This window comes from Rhagoletis pomonella, unplaced genomic scaffold (assembly GCF_013731165.1).
Source record: "Rhagoletis pomonella isolate Grant_MI unplaced genomic scaffold, Rhpom_1.0 Rhpom_scaffold_00871, whole genome shotgun sequence".
Classification (NCBI taxonomy): domain Eukaryota; kingdom Metazoa; phylum Arthropoda; class Insecta; order Diptera; family Tephritidae; genus Rhagoletis; species Rhagoletis pomonella.
Window position 1 is genome coordinate 28,409 of NW_023459425.1, and position 20,205 is coordinate 48,613.

General features: G+C 35.8%; 1 protein-coding gene across 1 annotated transcript in view; it reads right to left on the reverse strand.

Annotated features, from left to right (window-relative positions):
- The window catches only part of LOC118751641 (protein trachealess-like), a 28,955-nt gene extending 8,963 nt beyond the window's left edge, over positions 1 to 19,992 (reverse strand). Inside the window, exons 1-4 of the mRNA XM_036486457.1 lie at positions 18,738 to 19,992; positions 5,693 to 5,928; positions 4,926 to 4,993; positions 742 to 1,128 (exon numbers count right to left, since the gene is read on the reverse strand). Coding sequence (XP_036342350.1) covers positions 742 to 1,128; positions 4,926 to 4,993; positions 5,693 to 5,928; positions 18,738 to 18,982 — 936 coding nt within the window. The 5' untranslated portion in view covers positions 18,983 to 19,992. The remainder of the gene's footprint in view (positions 1 to 741; positions 1,129 to 4,925; positions 4,994 to 5,692; positions 5,929 to 18,737) is intronic.
- Between the last annotated feature and the right edge of the window lie 213 nt (positions 19,993 to 20,205).

The window sequence follows — 20,205 nt, forward strand, 5'->3', positions numbered from 1 at the left end:
TTTTTTTAGGAGCGCTTTTCGTTTTGTATCCATATTTGGTCCCACGACTGGCGGAAAAAGAGGGTTGTCCGTCCAGGCAGAGGTGCGCTGTAATTGGGTAGGGTCAAATGGCTCCGACTAGAACAACTGGGATTTATAAGAAGCCGTGTCTCGCTAATCGTCAGTAAGGGTCACATGCAACCTTGATCCGGACTTTAAAGTAGAAAGCAAGAGGATTTGGGGGGTACGGATTTCAGTGAGGTGAATTCGGTAAGAAACTTTTAACAAAAAAAAGAAATGTCCCTTCAATAGAATTCAACAAAAACGTAAAATCTTAATTATTACAATTGAGCTCTTGAGTTGTGATTAACGGTGTGGCAATCCCGGTACAAATTCTTAGTTCAAATTCATCGTCGAGTACATATGTATATAGCTACATTTATGTACCTACCTAGGGAAAAATTCTGGGACACCTTGTTGAACATTTTAAGTATGCAAGTTCACACAAGTTTGCATCTACATTAGTTTGTGCTTTATGTGTCAACCAACTTTTGGAAATCTGGGGCTCATCTTTCCGTTAGATTAGAAAATTTTTCCTAGAGCACCTTTTATGAACAAATGAGTTTTGCTTTGCAGCTTAAAAACAATTTTTCCATACAAATAAAGCGCACACTAATGTACTATACATATGTACATGCAAGCATTTGTATTTGTGTTTACTTATGTACATATGTACATATGCGGGCAGGTTCTGCAACTCACTTCCGAATGAATTTCATCCAAAGTCACATTGAATTCAAATTGAATGGGGTTGAAATTCACTCGGAAGTGCCTTATAGAGGACCTTTTGTCGAACTTACCGTCGGGGTTATTCGTGCCGTGAGTGCCAATGCCGTCGTCCGACGCACCTGAAGTGGGCGACGCCAGGCCAGTTGTGCCGTTGCCATTACCACCACCAGCAATGCCGCCGTTAGTTAAGCTTAATCCCAGTTGATCGGCAATTTCCGCATGGTCGCCCTGATGAACGTAGTCGAATATGCTACTTCCTGTCATTTCCACCTGAGACAGACCCAAGTAAATAGAGACCGTTTCCGATATGTATAAAAATCGACCATCTGCAGCAACGGCTAATGCGAATCCATCGAGGGACTGGAAGGAAGGCAAAACAATATACATACATACATACACGTTGGTCCAGACTTATTACTATTTCAACATAATATAATAATTCTGTTTTCCTTAATTTTTAGCTAATATCTAATCTCACCATTGCTGATGCACAAAATTTGACATTGCAGAATAAAATGTAAACAAAAATGACAATCCATGGACCACTTCGAATGAAGAAAATCAAAATTGCAACCCTGCTCCTGTTACCTATTCAACGTGCCTTTCAACCTGGTGAAAACGAAATGTGTGGTTTCCTCCACAGCCCATAAAACCTACAGTCCGCCTCTACAGAAAGACCCATCTAATTTAAATGGTATGTTAACTTGCAGCGTGCTGTCAGGTAGCCAGTAAGAATTTTAAGTTCAAGGAGTCTTTCGGAATTCCTCCTGGTAGGAGCTATGAATCTCTTTGATTGTCTTATTCGCTTTGACTTCCGCCAGTGGGCAGCAATCTGAGATTATTCCCAGCTAGCTCCTAGGTAGTTCTGCAGTGTATCCTTTAGATGTACCACTGAATTGCTCGGGATCATGCAAGCGATTTTGGTCTCCACGTTTTGCGAGTCAGTCAGCCCTGTTGTTGCCTTCGAACCCTTCAAACCCTCCATGTCCCGGAACTCACCACAGCGTTACGCTATTGTGGGCTCCCAGGAGGTTCAAGAGTTCACAAGCCTTGATGCCGTTTTAAGCGATTCTCATTTGCCGTCTACGATGACATTCGCGACCACAGACTTCAATTGCGAAGAGCTGCGCCTGGAATATGGTTGGGTACAAGCCCATTGACATACTCTTCTGAAATCTTGGTCCAAGTATGCCATAAAGTATGTGTATCGGCAATAATAACGTTTGTACTTAAAAATGAGGTATATTTATATGTTTGCGGCCCCCGTTATACGAACGCACCGGTGAAATATTCATTGAAAAAACGTTGCTAAAATGTTTGGAGATACATATTTTTTATTTTTCGCAAACAACTAGTACTCATTGCGACGGAACCTAACAAAATCCAATCAAGGCTACCAACCTACCAAATGAAAAAAAAACCTACCAGTTTTGGTAGCAAAAGCCCATGTGTGGCAACACTGGCGCCCTGTCTCAAACCATTCATAGAGCATAGAGGGAAGACAACCTACTGCCGTCCCTAAATTGGACGCAAAGCGTTGCGTTTTCCAGTGCCAACGAGTGTCACCGCGCTCTACACCCAAATAAACGCGTCGTAATTTTTTGCGTTTTCATGTTTCCTCTTTCACTTTTTGTCCCATCTCTTTCTTTCCGTCCTCTGAAACCAACTTCAACACGTAACGCCCTCTCAAAAGTGAAAATTCCATTTGCTCGACGCTAGCGCCGCTTTATTAGGTGCATTTTTTTTTGTAAACGAGTGACAAAAGAACGCTCAACTCGGGTAAAATTCCCTTTTAGCTACTTAAGCAACCCTGTTGGCATCTGGCAAGAAGCATGTGATTAATTAACGGAATTTAGATACCAAAACCAATGGAAATGAGTAATTATGCGAGGAAATAGCGTAAAATATAGATTTGTTTGCAATATATAAATCATGAAGGAAACAGGGCCTGAAACCCAGGGATGTCATCGCAGCACTTTGCAGCTTAGAAAAAGTACCTAACGAGGTTGGTCTAGCAGTGAACGAAAACAAGACAAAGTACATCCTGCCAACACATAAAATGTCTTCGCGTATTGGGGCACATGTCACAGTTGGCAGTCATAACTTTGAGGTAGTGAAGGACTTTGTTTACTTAGGATCCCGCAAAATCATCACCAATAATGTCAGTCTGAAAATAAAGTGAAGAATACTGTGAAGTGAAGGTGTTACTTTGGGCTCGGTGGGCAATTGAAAAGCACGACGAACAAAAATCACGCTCTACAAATCTCTCATCATGCCCGTTCTTTTATATGCCGCACGAACATGGACGATGTCTAACAAAGGTGAGAAGGCTTTGGGTGCCTTCGAGAGAACTATACTACACAAGATCTATGGCCCAGTTGGCGTGGGCGACGCGTCTCGAAGAAGATGGAATGACGAACTCTACGAGCTTTTTAACGACATGGACATAGTTAAGCGCATAAAAATACGATTGCGCTGACTTGGACATGTTGTACGTATGGATGACGACGCTCCGATGAAAAGATCCTTCGACTCCCATGGGTGGACAACGAAAGCAAGGGCGCCCACGAATGCAATGGAAGGATCTGTCCGCACCTGAGATGAACAGCTGGCGCAGATCTGAAAATGAGAGAGGCGACTGGGGAAGTTTTTTGTTCTCGGCCCAAACCGACATACGGTTGTAGTGCCAAATAAGAAGAAGAAGATAAGGTAAAGTAAATACAGAATTAAAATACCCTTAAAGAAAGTGCACTATATGTCGAATCTAGTTATGGGATTATAAATTACATGCCCAAGATTAAATACTTTCGAAAATATCGTCGGTGATACTGCAAAACGGTCTATGTCTATTAGCATCCTTGACACTTAGATGGTCTCTTACGTGCACCGGAATGCATCTGTAAATCATTACACCCTAATAAACGAATGACAAAACTGTCTACCTTTGGCTGATGAAGCGATCAGATACAGATAACAGATCCATTAACCACCAGAGGTCATAAGTGACATAGAACGTTTTGAAGCATCACCTACGACATATTAACTAACACCCCTATTCATAAAAAATAAAATTTGTTTCATAAATCGAAAATTTATCTTGAAAATCTCACTTCATAAAGCTTTTCAAACCTATTTTATTTTTTAAGGTGCCGGGCTTGGCATATGAGCAGATCAGCTGATTTTTTTTTTCAAATTATTTGGTCTCTAAAGTGTCAAATATGTATAGTTTTTTTTTATTTTTTCTTAAAATCGTCAAAAAGTATTTGCATGTAAAACATTTTTTCATAAAAAGAAGAGATTGAAAACCATCTTTTGGAACGTTGGGTAAGCAAAGAAACACATGCAAACAGATTTAGCAAGAAAGCAAGTTGCCCCAATTTAATTTAATTTTTTTTTTTAAATTTTCGTTTACATTTAACATGGCCTACTATGACATTAAAAAAAAAAACTTTATATTTTTTGACACTTTAGACACCAGAAGCAACAACAAAATAGAAGTAAATGTTGTTTTTGCTCTAATGCTACTACCTGTTTAATATGGCTTCACGCCGGCGGATATTTGCTAGGTTTGTTAATAACAAAAAATAAAATTTATGTATTTATGTGTGTATATTAGCGTGGGCCGAAAACCCCGCTTTTTTAGAATTTTGATTGGTAATAGCAAAATTATGGTTCAGTATGCTCTAAAAACAATCTGTGTGAAAGATGACAATTTTTGGTCAAGGCTCGCCCAAGTCCATTAAAGTTCAATGTGCTCAAAAAAAAAAAATTAATAAATACATTAATTAATACTTTTTTTTTTTAATAAAATTGCAAGTATCTTCGAAAGTATTAGTTCTACATAATTGCGTATATGGACCTTTTTTGTAGATAATCGAAGTGAGCTAAGAACAAATTTTTTGTATCACTTGAACTTTGATGGACTTGGGCGAGCCTAAGATATTGACCAAAAGTTGCCATCTTTCACACAGATTACCAATCAAAATTCTAAAAAAGCGGGTTTTCGTCGCAAGCGTGTAAATGTGTTAGAATTTTTGCCTAAAGTGCTCAGCAATGTCTTGTAGCGAAAGTATGTTCAAGATCGTGTTAATTAAAACGCTTTTGAAAAACGTCGTGTGCAATATGGTTATATGTTATTGATTTGTAATACTACTGACCTGTAAAATGTGAGTGCCTTGATGTTGCTCGAATAAATCCACGGCGGGACTACGTCGAATTGCAGCGCCTGCGAAAAAGAGTTTGTAACAAAAGTAATTGTGAGTATTTTTTGGTCCATTACATCACAACTTTTACTTCATTGCGAAATAGTAGTTCCCTATTTAAAAATAAGCTACACGAAATCAATAAGAAATCTATATGGATATATGGATTTTCTTCAAGAAGACATTATTTTCGTATTAAGAAGGAGAACCCTATTGAGGAGTAAAATCAACAGCCGCTATCGATTCGCCAACAGTTAGCGAGTGGCGAAACGAACGGAACACAACAAACATAACAAGTAGAGAAGTGGCAAATCGAAGGTGGAAAATAAGAAATTCCCTTGCTCGGTTTAGGTTACCTACCTACATATTTAATTGAATGCTAAAAAATAAAAATAAGTCTTCGCTGCCACTGGTAGCTTCCAGCTCTCTACCTATTTGGCTGTGAAGGTCGTCGCCATACGGGCACTATGCTATGGAGTAGAAAAAGTACTGCTGGTAAATTCAAATACATAATTCTCTAAAACAATTAGGAAGATATTCGTTTAAGCAATTAAAAAGAAAATGTGTGTGTTATGTAATGTTTTCTAGTAAAAAATTTAACTAAAAATTTTCCTCCTTGTTTTTAAAAGATATCTTATGGTTCTTATTTCTTCGCCTACGAGCTTTTCATAGAAAAATCTTTAATTTTTTTTTTTTTTAGCCATATTAGGTCTTAAACTTACTTTTCAATTTGCTACTGCTCGACTGTTCACGGCTCCATGGTGGATCACCCTGCCCAGAGAAATCTCTTAGTTTGAGATAACTTATTGTCAGTCTTATAATGGAAGCCTTATCCAACTGGCTAGTGATAGCCGCAGGTAGAGGGAGCATTTTCGCCAGCTCGTAGAATTCATAATTTTCCTTTCCCCGCCGTGATCTCGCTGCATCCCGAGATTTTTCCTTTCGAAGCTCGAGAATTCTGTAAAGACATACATCAAATATTTGTACTAAAAGAGCTTTTGGAAATGTACTTTATATACACACATATGTTTGTACATTTCTGGAAAATACATACACAAGTATGTATGTACATATATAAATCTGTAAGTTATTATTTGCTATTTCTATATTCTATATTTTCTATGTACAACCCTAAAGTTATAAAAAAAACAATAGTTTTTAATATTATTTTGTTACCCGTAGATACAAACAAATATCGTCGATAGTACACTGCTACTCAGCAGCATAAGTTCAACATGATTTTAACTGTTGGGAGTATCTATCTAGTAAAGATTAACAGCAACATGTTTTTATACATACATACATTCAGCGTTAAAGTCGGTTAAATTCGCAAACAAACAATCGCAAAAACAATCACGAAATGGGAAGAACATATAATTGAATTGCTCAAAATAATAGGATCTGTGCATTAATTTCATTGCAGTCCTTTTTTAAACTAATAAATAAATAATCCTCCTGCGTGTAGTACTTGATTGGGCGAGTTGAGCGGCAGTAATTGGCGATGGAGTCTCCCTCCCAGCACAAATCTAACACCGAATTTTTACGTGGCAGCTTCAGTAGACGTCGCAAAGTCCGAAGCAGTTTTTTCACTTGCCAGGTCCATTGCATTGTTTTTTTTTTTTTTTCAGGGTGTACATTAATTATCATACTAGGGATGCAAGTCAAAAAAATGCATCGATTCATATCGATATATCGTATAAAAACATCAATATTTTCGATGCATCGAATGAAAATAGCAACAGTTTCTTTCAATTAAAAATATTATACAACATGAAAGTGAAACAATCGGAGCTTCGATAAATGTTTAGGTATTAACTCACAGTGAAATGTATTCATTGATTTAAATAGTTACAAATCCCAGTTTTTTTTTTGAGAAGCTTTCGAAAAAAGTTTCCGGAAGGTACTGAAGTACATATTTACATCACTTTATAAACTAGCAATTAATTAGTGCAAATAACTGCACATTTAGAATAGTTACTAGAGCAAAGAGCTTGGAAGCATACAAAATAATTTTAATTTGTACAGTGCACATTGCACACAAAAGTCGATGCATCGAAAAAAATACACCGATATATCGATATATATTGGAAGGTCCAACACATCGGTTTTATTCGATAGATCGAATATCAGACATCGATGTTTCCGATGCATTGATATTTTTTCTGCATCCCTATATCATACTACATATCGTCACTACCATGTCAGTCTACCGAATGCTGATTCAATTAAGCTGCCTTTACATGAGGCGATTTGCCAGGCGATTCAACATTGCTCTGGAAAAATCGCTTGCCTCAAAGTAGACAGTAAGTCAACTTTTGCAGGCGATTATCGCCTGTCAAAAAATCGAGTCATGTAAAGGCAGCTTAACGATACATTGCGCTTGCGTTTAGAATGATAAGTAAGGCCCCTATTATGATTTGCATTCGATTTTCGACTGTGGTCGAAAGTGCTGAGCGAACGAATTTGCATTTGGTATTATGGCACTCATTCGATGAAGAATAGCGCTATTGTGAATTTCGCTCGTTTAGGTTGTTCACAATAGTATATTTTTCACCGCTGAGAAGCTTTGTTTACAAATCGAGCAAACTAAATAGTGTGCTTATACATATTTATGTAAATTTGTTCTAATTAAAATGAAGTAAAAAAGAAAGCAAGTTTATAAAAACGTGGTAAAATGAGTATAACGAGTTCTGGTTCAACGATTCGTCAGAGGATGAGAGCTTAGTAAACTGGCCAGGAGTAGCAAATGTTTAAGAGAGTTTAAGTTTATTAGTCTTTCGAATATATTTTGATATAAAATATATTTAAGAAATTTGTCTACAGATTCATTAAAAAGTTCCGACCATCTAAAGAGGCGTTTGTGAGCCAAATCTATTTAAAATAAACTATCAACAGCGCTACGATTTTGTTCTCAGAGATCGTGCCAACAGAGTATTGGGATTTTCTTTCACAAGTAAAACCAGCCTTTCGAGCTTGTGTTTAGTATTCAAGATGTTAGAACTGCATGAAATTAATAAAAATTGTTTAAAATTAATGTCTAGCCGCCAAAATGTAAGAAAACATATACAAAATCATACATTTTTCACAATTTTCTAACACTTCGCTATACCATCGAAAGCAAAATTCTGTTCGACAGAAAATTCGATACTCAACGAAAATTTCGACACGCTTGCATAGCTCATAATACGAATTTCACTTTCGATCTTCGATCTTCGATAGCCAGCGAAGATCGAAAATCGAATGCAGCTCATAATAAGGGCCTAAGTTGGCAAACCGTCAAATTTCTAGTCTTCTTAGAAGCAGAGGATACTGACTTTAACAAAGTGTCGACTCTCACACTTTTTCCTAATGACAACAACAGTTTTTTTGCTCTCCTGAAAAATATGCGAAGATATGTCTTAAATACATATAACAGAGTCTAAGGAGATACGACAGAGCCCAAGGATTATCGACAGCGGCAATAAATAAGAAACATCGATACTATCGATTATACTCCATCCATCTCTATTGTCGGCTTGATAAAGATTTGTAGTGGAGTTAGGACTGAATGAATGAACAAAAAAGTTAGGTAGGTAGGTAGGTGTTCAGGTGTGAAAATACATGCATATATTGAGATTATGTCAATGCCATTCAACTCAAAAATATAAATAATTGCTGGCAATTTGTTTCGTTAGTGCGGTGCATTGTCATGCGAATGCAACGCTGCAAACATAGAGTATGAACATATGAATGTATTTATGCTTGTATATCTATGTATTTGTTATCAAGGCATGTCTTTGCACATACAGACATACATACATATACTATAAGCACTAGTTAGTTATAAATATGTTCCCATTCGACAAAGTGATGAAGTCTTTCCCACCAATTGTGTGGCCCGGCCCATTCGTCAAGTGCAACAATTGAAGAAAAATTGGCCGGCTCTCTTGTTGGCTTACAAACATACAGATATACATACATACATACATACTTTTAACTCATGTGTACATCATGGAATGTTGGCGTTTAATCTGCAGAGAAATGTCGTTGGAACAGCCATTCTGCACATACATACATACATATTTATGTTTGCACATACATATAAACGAACAAACGTGAGCAATATTTTAGCGCTGCATTCATCAATCACAAGGCATTCTCATTCATAAAAGCATCCATCGAAAAACTCAGATGCTTCTTGTATTATACATAAACATACATACATATGTACATATACACATATTGTAAGTATGAGTAAACACATTTATTGTACATATGTAAATATTTACACATTTTCACCACGGCTCACAGTTATGAACAAGCAACTAGTTACAAGTAAATCATCTACATATCAGCGGCTTTCAGTGTTTCTTTCACGCCCCCCTTTTTTCTCTTTGTGTTTGCGGCAAATTTTGGTGATGCTTACGGCCCGGTTATGCATACATAGATACTTGCACTGCTATACTGTTTTGACGTAAAAATCAAAACCCAACAGAATTCTACATGTTAAGTGCTATGCGTTGGGTAACCGCTTACACTTAAAGCCCCTTTAACAGATTCTTATGTGATAACTCTCATGCAAAGCTAAGTGTATGCATAACTGGGCTATTAGCGTCGGTTTCTTTGGTAAAGCAATGTTATAGGTACTATTTACATAGGTACACACAATAAGTACTACAAATGTTTTTTTTTTTGTTTTATATTTATACACACATACATACATACATTAAAACACATGTATGTAAATGCCGGCATCTCGCAATGGTCATCAACATGTAAGACTAACATTTATACACTTTTAGATTCAAGAAGTTGGTAAGTATGCATACATCCAAATACATATGTAGATATGTATGTATGTACGTACATACACTTCCACTCAGAAAAATAGGGCTCAAGATGATTTTCAACTTTAACTGTTTGGTGCAGATTGCCCGCATATACAAACGACACGAAAAACAACCACAGAAAAACAACAAAATTTAATTGCACCTTTACAAAAACAAGATCTAACAGTTAAAGTTCTAAATCACGTTGAACCTTTTCTGCTGAGTGGCAGTGCACTTCACACGTATGTACATGTATACATAATCAACTACAAAGGCATAGCAACAAAATTAAAATTGCGGTAAGCGTCTTTGCTCTCGTTGATATGATGGTTTCTTATGATTTTAGTAAAAAAAAAAATCTACTTTTTTTATTTTCAGTTTTTCTTTGTCTTGGTTTTGCCGAAAGCTTGTTAAAATACATTTTTAACTGGGATTGCATTTAAACCTTTCTGACTGTCTGACTTAACAGATGTGTATCTTAAAGCATAAAAATATTTTTAAGCAATTAAACGTATTAAGGCAACGACGAAGCACAAATGGACAAATTCGAATGAATCTGATTTTGTCCATGTGTCTGGCACGGGCCAATTGCCTGAATACTTAGTAGGTAGGTATTCGTTTTTATTATAACTCAACTGGAGGCATTGCGAACACGTGTTAATATAATTAAACGTATACAAATGTTAATAATGTGCGTACATTTCACTCCAAAATTAGCAAATGACAGCACTGCTACCAAATACTTATAATTACACACTAAAAAATCTGTTTGAAAATGCGACTATAAATCAAGTATATTTTTGTTTATTTTTAAATTTTTGTGGTAAATTTACACGATGAATATGTATTTTTTTTTCATTTACATATTTTCGTGTGTAAAAATCCTTTTTGTTAGCGGCTTTACACAATTCTACGGGTGAAATTAAACAGCAGATGTGTATTTTGTAGCTTCTACACACCTTCGTAATGAATTTACGCACACCACAGCAGCTATATTACACTCAAAATAGTCCGAAATTTAAACAAACTATTCGTTGAATAATCGAGCAAGTAATTTCGCAAGTAATTTTTAGCTAGGAAATCTACACAATTTTTTTTTAGAGTGTAGAGTGAGAACATATTACACCATTTTGCATATTCTCGTTTCCGTTTGCAAACATTGTTTACTTTTTTAATAACAAAATAAACAACTTATCGATGTAAAATATTAGTGCTTTTTGAATAATTTAGTTCAATAATATATTTTACTTGTGTTTTGAAAGTGAAAACTGACGATGTAGTGGGTTTAGGACCGGGTAATTGCACTTACAAAGGACTTTACCCCATACAAGTTTTCTGTCAATAACTTTAAAATTTGTACCCGCAATTTTGGATGCAATTGTACAATATATTTCAGTGTTAGCACAGTGGTTGAAAATTTATAGCCTCACCATATGTTGACAAGTTTTCCATGACTCGGCGGCGGCGGCGTAAACCTCTAGTAGTATTTACCTATGATACTGAATTATTTAAATTGATACAAATTATTCCTAATAAAAATAACACTGTTATATCTAAACAAGCAAAATTTGCGTTTAGTTAATTTGGCGATTGTAAATAAAACCATAATATCGATACGGCGATATTTCCAACTAGAAATGGAAATAAAGCCATTATGGTTTTATTGCGCTTTTTAAAATTTTTGTTTGGAATACATAAATCCAATTTTTGCTGAGAAGAATTGGGCCTCGAGCATGGCGCGACGTAGTACGGGGGAGCGGGCAAATGTGCACCAGCCAAGTTATGCACACACAAAATTAAAACTTACAGAAGTACATACTTATATTTATTTTCCAATATCCAATAGATCCGGAAATATCAAATAATTACACAGGTTTACAGCAAAAATGTCCTTTGGATGCCACTAGTTTGCATAAACTAGCTTACCCGTGCGAATTATTGGCATCCAACGTTTTGGAATAAAATGGAAATAAATTAAGTCAGGTATTTGCTTCAGGAGTTTGTTTTATTGCAGTAACTACAGATGTGTAATTTTAACCGAAGCCTTACAAAACTTCTTTGAAAACATTGTTGGAGTTTCAAATACAAACCTTCCGTCTGATGGGGATTGCACCCGGACAGCCTTGGTAGCAACCAATTGTATCAAGCATCTTTGCACACTCAGCTGCAGCCACGCATGTAAATGTGCTTTTATATGTTGAGTTGGAATCAACACCCAAATTTCGCTGTGTGCACACATTTTCTATTTCGGTTTAGATTTTAAACCAAATTTTCTATATATGAAACCTAGAAACTAGAATTGAAACATTTTGGTTTGATTTTTAAACCACGAACTTTTTGGACTAAAATTTAAACCAGAATATATTAAAAATTGCTTAAAACTATTGACTGATTTAAAAAGTAGACTATAAAATATTAAAAAAGGCAGTAGTACCTGCGCGGTTTAAAAATTACGCCCAAATTTTTGACCGTGTACCTTTACCGGGAACTCTTTTCTTACTAATTGGAAAGGCATGACTGAAAAATTTATTTATTGTGTCGTAAATCCAACGAATTCAGGGAGTTCAAAAACTCTATTGGATATAATTGATCGCTGCTCACATATTGTTGAACAGAACCTGAACTGAGGTAAATATTTTCTTCACCAAATAACAGATTGGAAATAAAATGTTCATTAATTTTTGTGAAATCATCATTTTTGGACATAAAATCGCTGCTAAATAAATTTGTGGAGTATTGTTGTCCATTGAGTATCTCGTGTGAGCTTCTAAATCGTCAATATCGAATTAGAGTAGCCATTCAGTAAAAATATGATTCTCATTTTTCCGCATATTTTGGCTAAACTTATGAGTTTTAACCTGTCGCCATAAAGGTGATCGTTTAACTGAACTTTCAACGATGTCCGTCCTACTTCCATGTCTAACGACAGAAAACACTTGGACGGAAGTCTCCACCAAACAGAAAGATTTTGCCACCAAAAGGAAAACGATTATTCATTATGTCTCTCAAAGGTCCATCTACTACGCTTAGTGCTTCTTTGGGCTCCATCGAAATCTCATCCCCAATAATGAGGTCCGAGTCACGGAGAAGTTGTGCATATTACGTGAGCTTCTCTCCTTCCAATAAAAAAATTGGAAAAAATATTATAAGAGATATTGTTTGGTAACAGAAAAATTACTTTGAAAAATATATATAAAGATGTATATAGAGATTAATTTAGAGATTTAATTTTAGATAGTTGGCAACCCTTTTCAAAGTTATTACTTCGGGTTAAGAGTGCATTTAAATGCCTTTCATTCTCTGAACGCAATGCAAATTTTTAGTCGATATCTATATATTTAGTGACTAAAATTTTAAGCAGGTGGCAACCCTATTAAAAAGTTTTTTATTTTTACTCAAAAAAATGGTGGTTCAATCATTCAATTAGATGGAGTATTATGGAAGATATGGCGCTTTATTGGCCGGTACAGTGCTTTCAGCTGTTAAAAATCCTTTTTCTTTAGTAAATAACTAAATTTGAACAACGCGGCTATTTTTCCCCTTCAAAATGAGATATCAGTCATTAAATTTGACAAAATATTAAAGGAGATATCGTTTTGTAACAGAAAAATACCTTTTAGAAATAAGTATATAGATAAGAGGTATGCCTAAGGGCGGAGTGATTTTACCCCTACTGTGAAACGCAGTGTTACCGTTGTGCGACTAATGGGACAATTTGATCCTTTTTAAGTGCCAATACCCTTTGATCCGACTTTTTGAAAATTTTGATTTTTTTACCCATTTCCAAAATTATGTGCGACTTTTGCCTCTTTTCAAAAACTTTTTAGAAAATTTTAACAGAACCATGCTATTAAAAAATATCTCCTCCTGTAAGTACAAAAAAATGCATCAATTAAAACTTTTAGAGGAAATGCAACTCTTCTCCTTGCAGCAACTAGATGTATCTGTATGTTTGGAACCCTGTTTCGTGCAAAGGTTGTCACGCTATTTTCTTTTTAAATTCAACAGATTTATTCTTTTACTAGCAAAGAAAAGCAAAAATAATATGGTTACCCCTTTTTTTGCCACTTTCTGAAAATTCTCAACGGCAACATTGGTGGAACATATCTGCCGATATTCTTCTTTAAGAACTCGAAGATATTGAAATTACTGCAATTTCGGGCAGATATCACCTAGCATAGACATTACAGATTTGTTATCAAACTCAAGAAAATATGACTATGGCGAAATAGCAAAGCGAAGGCAAAACTATCCAATCTGTGGTAAGAAAAAGGGGTTAACACATTGAGTGCCAAGCGATTTTGACGAAAACTTTCACTGCAGCCCAGCAAAGTTTTCTTCAAACACAAAATGAGCCTGAGATTTTTTACCATAAAACAGAAAAAAATCATAATAGTGCCAACAAAGCTGGACCAAAATGTTTTGAGAATATCAAACTACTCTAAAAACATAAAAAAATATATATATTTAGTGTCGCACTAAAGCGACCGAAAGGATCGAATGCGCAAGATTCGTACGCTTTCGGGCGACGTGGAACCGAAGGAAGTATTCAATATGTTAAACGTTCACTTCGACCAATTTTTAACCCTTTACTGCATGAATTATAAAAGAGACAATTTTAAATGTTAAAAACACGTTCCCCCCAATTCTGTGCACTTGACAAATAATCAATCTTGACTATGATGTGCTAATAAGAAAATATTTTTTATTTTACCACTTGCGTGCGTTTTTCGTTCGTTTTTGTTTTTTTTTTTTTGCAGTTGAGTTCTGCGAACACGAATACACTTTTCGACAACGCACCCACTACGGATATTCAAATGTCATCCAACTATAGGCAAACCAATTATGTTTCCTTTATGCTTAGTTAGCTTCTCGGTGCATTCAATTGGTTTGATTAATTTTGTAGAACTCTCGTTGTATTTTGTGAAATGAGTAGTCCACTTGCAAACAGCGTTATGTGATTTTAAAATAGTAAACCATAAATTAAAAAAAACGACTACGACAACAACATCTAAATTGAATATTTTTTTAATACCTGAAAATTTGGATAAATAAGAGCCTAATGAAATTATAACATAACATAACATTGACAGTCTACTCTCCCTGTGCAGAGAAATATGCATCAAAATTTGCCATCATTCATTGTTTAAGATAATAACGATAAAAAATATTTTAAGATCTCAAATATTTAAGATCTTTTTTTGAGATACTAGTCGAGAGATCTAACCTTAATTTAAGCTGAGAAGGTTCTATCACCTTTTGTTTATTTGCTAGAGCTCCTAAAATATTGAAAACAACCGTGATTTTTTGAGGCGTTGACTTTGTTTTTTTTTTCAAAATCTGGAGCTGATGGCAACTTTATGCTTACGAATTCGCAATCAGCACAAAAAAAATTGTTCAAAAACAGCTTTAACATTTGCCGTACCAAAATTTTTTCATATTTTTGTTGTGCTGTGTTAAACATTAAAAGATGAACAAAAATTCAGATTTTTTCTACAGAATTTTTTCTTATGTGGTCTATAACACATTTAGTTATAGTTTTGCAAAATAATTGAATGAATACCATCCATCATGCATGTGCAGTAAACTGCGCCTTATTTTGCAACTTTGTCCTACTAAAAAAAAAAAGAAAGGCTCATTTGGTCATAAAAACGTGCCCTGCGAAAAATTTTTAAAATCGGATAACGGAAAGCGGTCAATATTTTGCCTATAAGTCATTGGGAAATTTGATATATTTTAATTGCACTTGATAGAGTTTTGACCCACGTTGTCAAAAATAGCTACAGTATTTTAAACCTCCCCATCTTTTAAAGTTATTCAGTTTTTTCTTTTTGTTGGGAAAAAGCCGTGAGGGAGTTGTGCGCTGCGTTTGGGATCCGCCACGTAAAAACCCATATCAATGAAAAGAACAAAATATCCCCGTTTTTATAAAACGCGAATACCGCAGGTGTTAGCCGAGGAAGAATCCTTGGCTTTGGGGTCACTTGGCTTTTCCAATTGACGTCAGCTTTATCGGACAAGTCCAAAATCACTTCGGCGGTTAAAGCCTCAATCAAGAAGAAGAAGATGTGCTAGATATGTTCACAGATCTGACCTCCCGAAAAGCTGGTTGGATTTCTTGCAAACAGGAAATTTTGAGTTAATACACTTTTAAAGAATGTGTGCGATATCGCACCCTAAATAAAAAACCGACACAACTCGAAATTTGTCAAAATTTATTTTTTTCCATAAAGCAGTTCACAGACCCTATACTCAACGTCCGCGAAAATTTCTTCTTCATTACTATCTTCTTTAACTGGAAAAATACTACTAAAACTTTTTAGTTTTGCTTGCGTCGGTTGCGCAGCATCAACAGTTTTTTGCCTCTCCTGAACATTTAGGATTTTTTGAGTTGTGACGCTTTTTGATTTAGTGTGCGATATGTGCCTACTCTATTCCCGCTACTCCGCTTTTGTTCTGCATGCACTTTCCTCTAGCCTCCCAATGCATAAATGTAACATTCGCTCCTCGATCCCTTCGTTTTGAAAATCGAATTAGCTGTACGGGCATAAATACATGCATATGTACATATATGTATGTATATACATATGTATGCAAGTATGGGTGTTTTTTGAAACTCTTCTTCAGGTTAACACCTTTTAATAAAATTCAATCAAGCACGAAATCAGCTTAGTCTGCGAAAGATATTAGTAAATTAGGCACATACATACATACATACATACATACATATGTACATATGTCATGTCGCAAAGACGAAATCCTTTTATAATTCTTTCTGATTTCTAATTTATAAGGATCTATAGACACTAGGCTGGGTCGATTTTGTATGGGGGGAAATAAATAAATAATAATAAATAGTAATATTATGTTGTCTTAGGTCTAAGCCAATTGTTATTGGCCACGAAACTTATCTTTAGCCCACGCAATTGATTCAAAGTTTATGAATTTTGAAAATGAAACTTTGGCTCGTAATATCTATGGAATGCGTTAATTGTTATAAACAGGACGATATATCAAATGAAAAGCTATTAAATTTAGTATCCACGTTCATACTTATATCACTTCACTTCACTTGTGAACTTTCAATTCAAAAATGTAAAAAAGTGAAACGATATTTATTTATTCGGCATAAATGCAGAATATCTATAACTCTCAAATTAAAAAAATTTATATGGGGATTGCTAGAGATCATTGAGGTGAGCGGAGCGGTATATATATATATTTTTTTTTGGGGAAAACAACAACTACAAAAATTATTAAAGGTCAAAGTTCAAATTACGCATTTTTCAAATCAGAATATCTCAAAAAACCTTTCACGGATGTCATGCGATAGAGAATTCACAAATTTTCTTTAATTTGAGGTACTTATGTTGTACATATAGTTATGCCTTGTACAGTTTTCACAAAAATCGAAAGTGGGTTTGTAAAAATTCTCTTTTAAATATATTTTTTACATTTATTCGATTTTTGTGAAAACGGTACAAGGCATAACTAAATAACATAAGTAAATTATTAAAGAGAATTAAATTCTCTATCGAATTGACATCCAAATTTTCAAAATCCTTGAAAGGGTTTTCGAGAAATCCTGATTTAAAAAATTGCTTGATTTGAACTTTGACCTTTAATACCTCTTGTAGTTGTTGTTTCCCCCTAAAAAAAAAATATAGCGTTATATTCAGCTCATGGTCTCTATCGATACTCTTTTTTAATTTTTATTTTTTTATTTTGAGAATTGTACGTATACTGCTTTTGTTGCCAAACGTTTTTATGTTTTCGGATGTTTATATAATATTAAAAGGACCATGGACTTGGTCACGCCGATTTGGTCTGTTTTCAAAATCGTGATGAATGCATTCATCTTGAACGAAAAAAGTCACTCCCTGGCACACTTTTCTCGAATCCGGTTCTTTTATTTAAAAGTTATTTTCTACAATAGAAGAGAAATTTTTGTAGAAAAAAAACTAGAGATCCACCTAAGTTTTTTGATATAACTTTGGTAAAAATTCTCGTAATAATAACCAAATTGAAGGCGAGACTTACTGTTACTGATTATGATAATAATATGATGAAAATCGTTCAGATTATGAAAAAAAATATTTAAAAATGACAAAAATGTTGAACAAAATATTCTGGCAACTTCCTATATTTGCAATTTTTGTATTGTATGCATAAACACAAGTAAACTAATTAGTGTTTCTAGAAGTTGTGCCTGTTCAGTGTTGCCATACTCATTTGCATAAACAAAATTCTTCCACGGTGATGGAAAATAATGGCTTTTCTATTAGAGCTACCGAAATTGTGCCTAAATTTGTGAAGCTTCGCAAACTATAGCTAGATAATATTAAAAAAAAAAAGATGAAGAATATGTAATTGGAAGCAGCGACCTAAATACACCCCAGCAATATTAATGATGTTCTTTACATCATTTCACAAAAGAGATAAGTTTCAGATTAACGATAAGCTAAAGGGCTGCCAGAAATGATATTTGACTTTATCTTTTGCGTTAACCGAGAACTGGTCCTATTCGACTAGTGTGCTGTGTGTCACTTGGCGGTCGCGGCGCGAGCTCTTAAAATAAAAATAAAATACTAATATTTTGCAGGCTTTTTGTTGACTCTATGATACAATACATACATTCTCCATTACCAAGGGATTTGAGAAAAATTCGATTTTCGACCCGCCCTAATAGACATATTTACACACACGCATACATATGTATGTGTGGTGAAGACGACTCCCTTTAATTTGTCAATTTAGATATTTTTTAGGTATGTATGTACATGTTTATTTTGTGTGTGTGTCCTAGAAAACAGTAACACTACTTTCGCCTGCACATACATACATACACACAAGATCCACATGAATTTGTGAACTGGATGACATTTTCATAAACCCATTAGAGTACATCACTTTTTTTTTTTACAAAATTTTCATAAACATTTTGGTTTGCGGTACTGACCCGGGTTCTATGGGTTGTTGTGGTCCGTGCATTCCAGGCCCGCCTTGATGCTGGTTCGGCATTTTGCCATATGGCATAGCGCAAAGGTCTTGCGACGGCATCAGCCATGAGTGTGTGAAGGGTCCGGCTGCCACACCAGGCATGCCCAACGAGCTCATGGTGGGCATGTGGTTACCCGGATGGCCAGGCGTAGGCTGTCGCTGGTAGCCAGCATAGTCCATGGCAACGGCTTGGTAGGGCAACATGTCGATTAATTTCTGGTTTTATTGTCTGAATTGCCTTCAAATGTGGCCGCACGAAAGGATGGATGGCAAGTTGCCTCTGTGTTTAACTTTTTGTCACAATAATATTAGGTACTTATTTGGTTGCTAGCACTTTGACTCTTTGCCTCTAATAATGGCATTCTCTATGACACTGATACATACATATGTACAGACTTATGTATTTTGCATTCTATGCAAATATTTTGTATTGATAAATTTTTAATTTTTGCTCACTTTTCGACAAAGCTTACTGGATTTTTTCACACTTTTGCACAAAAAAGTTACGCTGAGCACATTTTACAAGAATTTGTGTACCGTATGTTTGTTTGTAGCTGCAATTTGATCATTAACACTTTTTCGCTTTTGGTGTCTGATTGGATTTTATTCATCAATTAAATTGATTTCGTTTATTCACATTATCACAAACACTCGCACTATTCACGGAAGTAATCGATTTGCAAAACCGCTCGAGTTTTCAATTTTCACTGATACCATTTTTTTGTTTTTTATTTTTTTTTTGTTTTTGTTGAAAGCGTAGCGAGGGAGGCCAGGCCGTTTGTTGCGATGAGGAAACGTGTAAGGGTTTGGCGGCGTCTGGCTTTGGTTGTGGCTGTGGCCTTCCGGTTGGCACTTGCGATTTTGTGTCTGCCGAATTGGGCAAATTCAGATTAGTAATTCCAATGGAATCCTCCGCGTCCGAGTACGGCCCGTACGCGACGTGCGTTCAGATGAATTTGAGCTTTTATTGACCGCGTGCCGAACGGGCTGCAGCAGCAAGTGCACGTCCCAATACGTTGTACGTTTCACGCGTACTTAATGACAACACGTTGCTATGTGCATGTGCGCCTTGTCAATAATGATGGCTGATTGCTGTTGTGGCAGCGCCGACCGAGTCCAGTGAGTTCGGTGAGGCCAGTGCAGGGATGCTCACGCGTGAGCGTTCAGCAGCGAATGTGATCTGGCTAACAATTGTGGCCGACGATTACACGTAGTAGCTGGCGAGTTGCACTGCACGTCTACTGGCGGGGTTGGCTATGTACTACCTACTACCACCCGTCACTGCCAACCAACAACTCAATCGCCTCTGTTGTGTGTTGGAAAATCTGTCTGCTTATGGTCGTAGCCCTGATACCGTTGCGAAAGAAAGTGTTGCGGAGTGGCACAGATTAGTTAGTATGCGCGCTGCTGCTGGTTGCTGGTTCAAT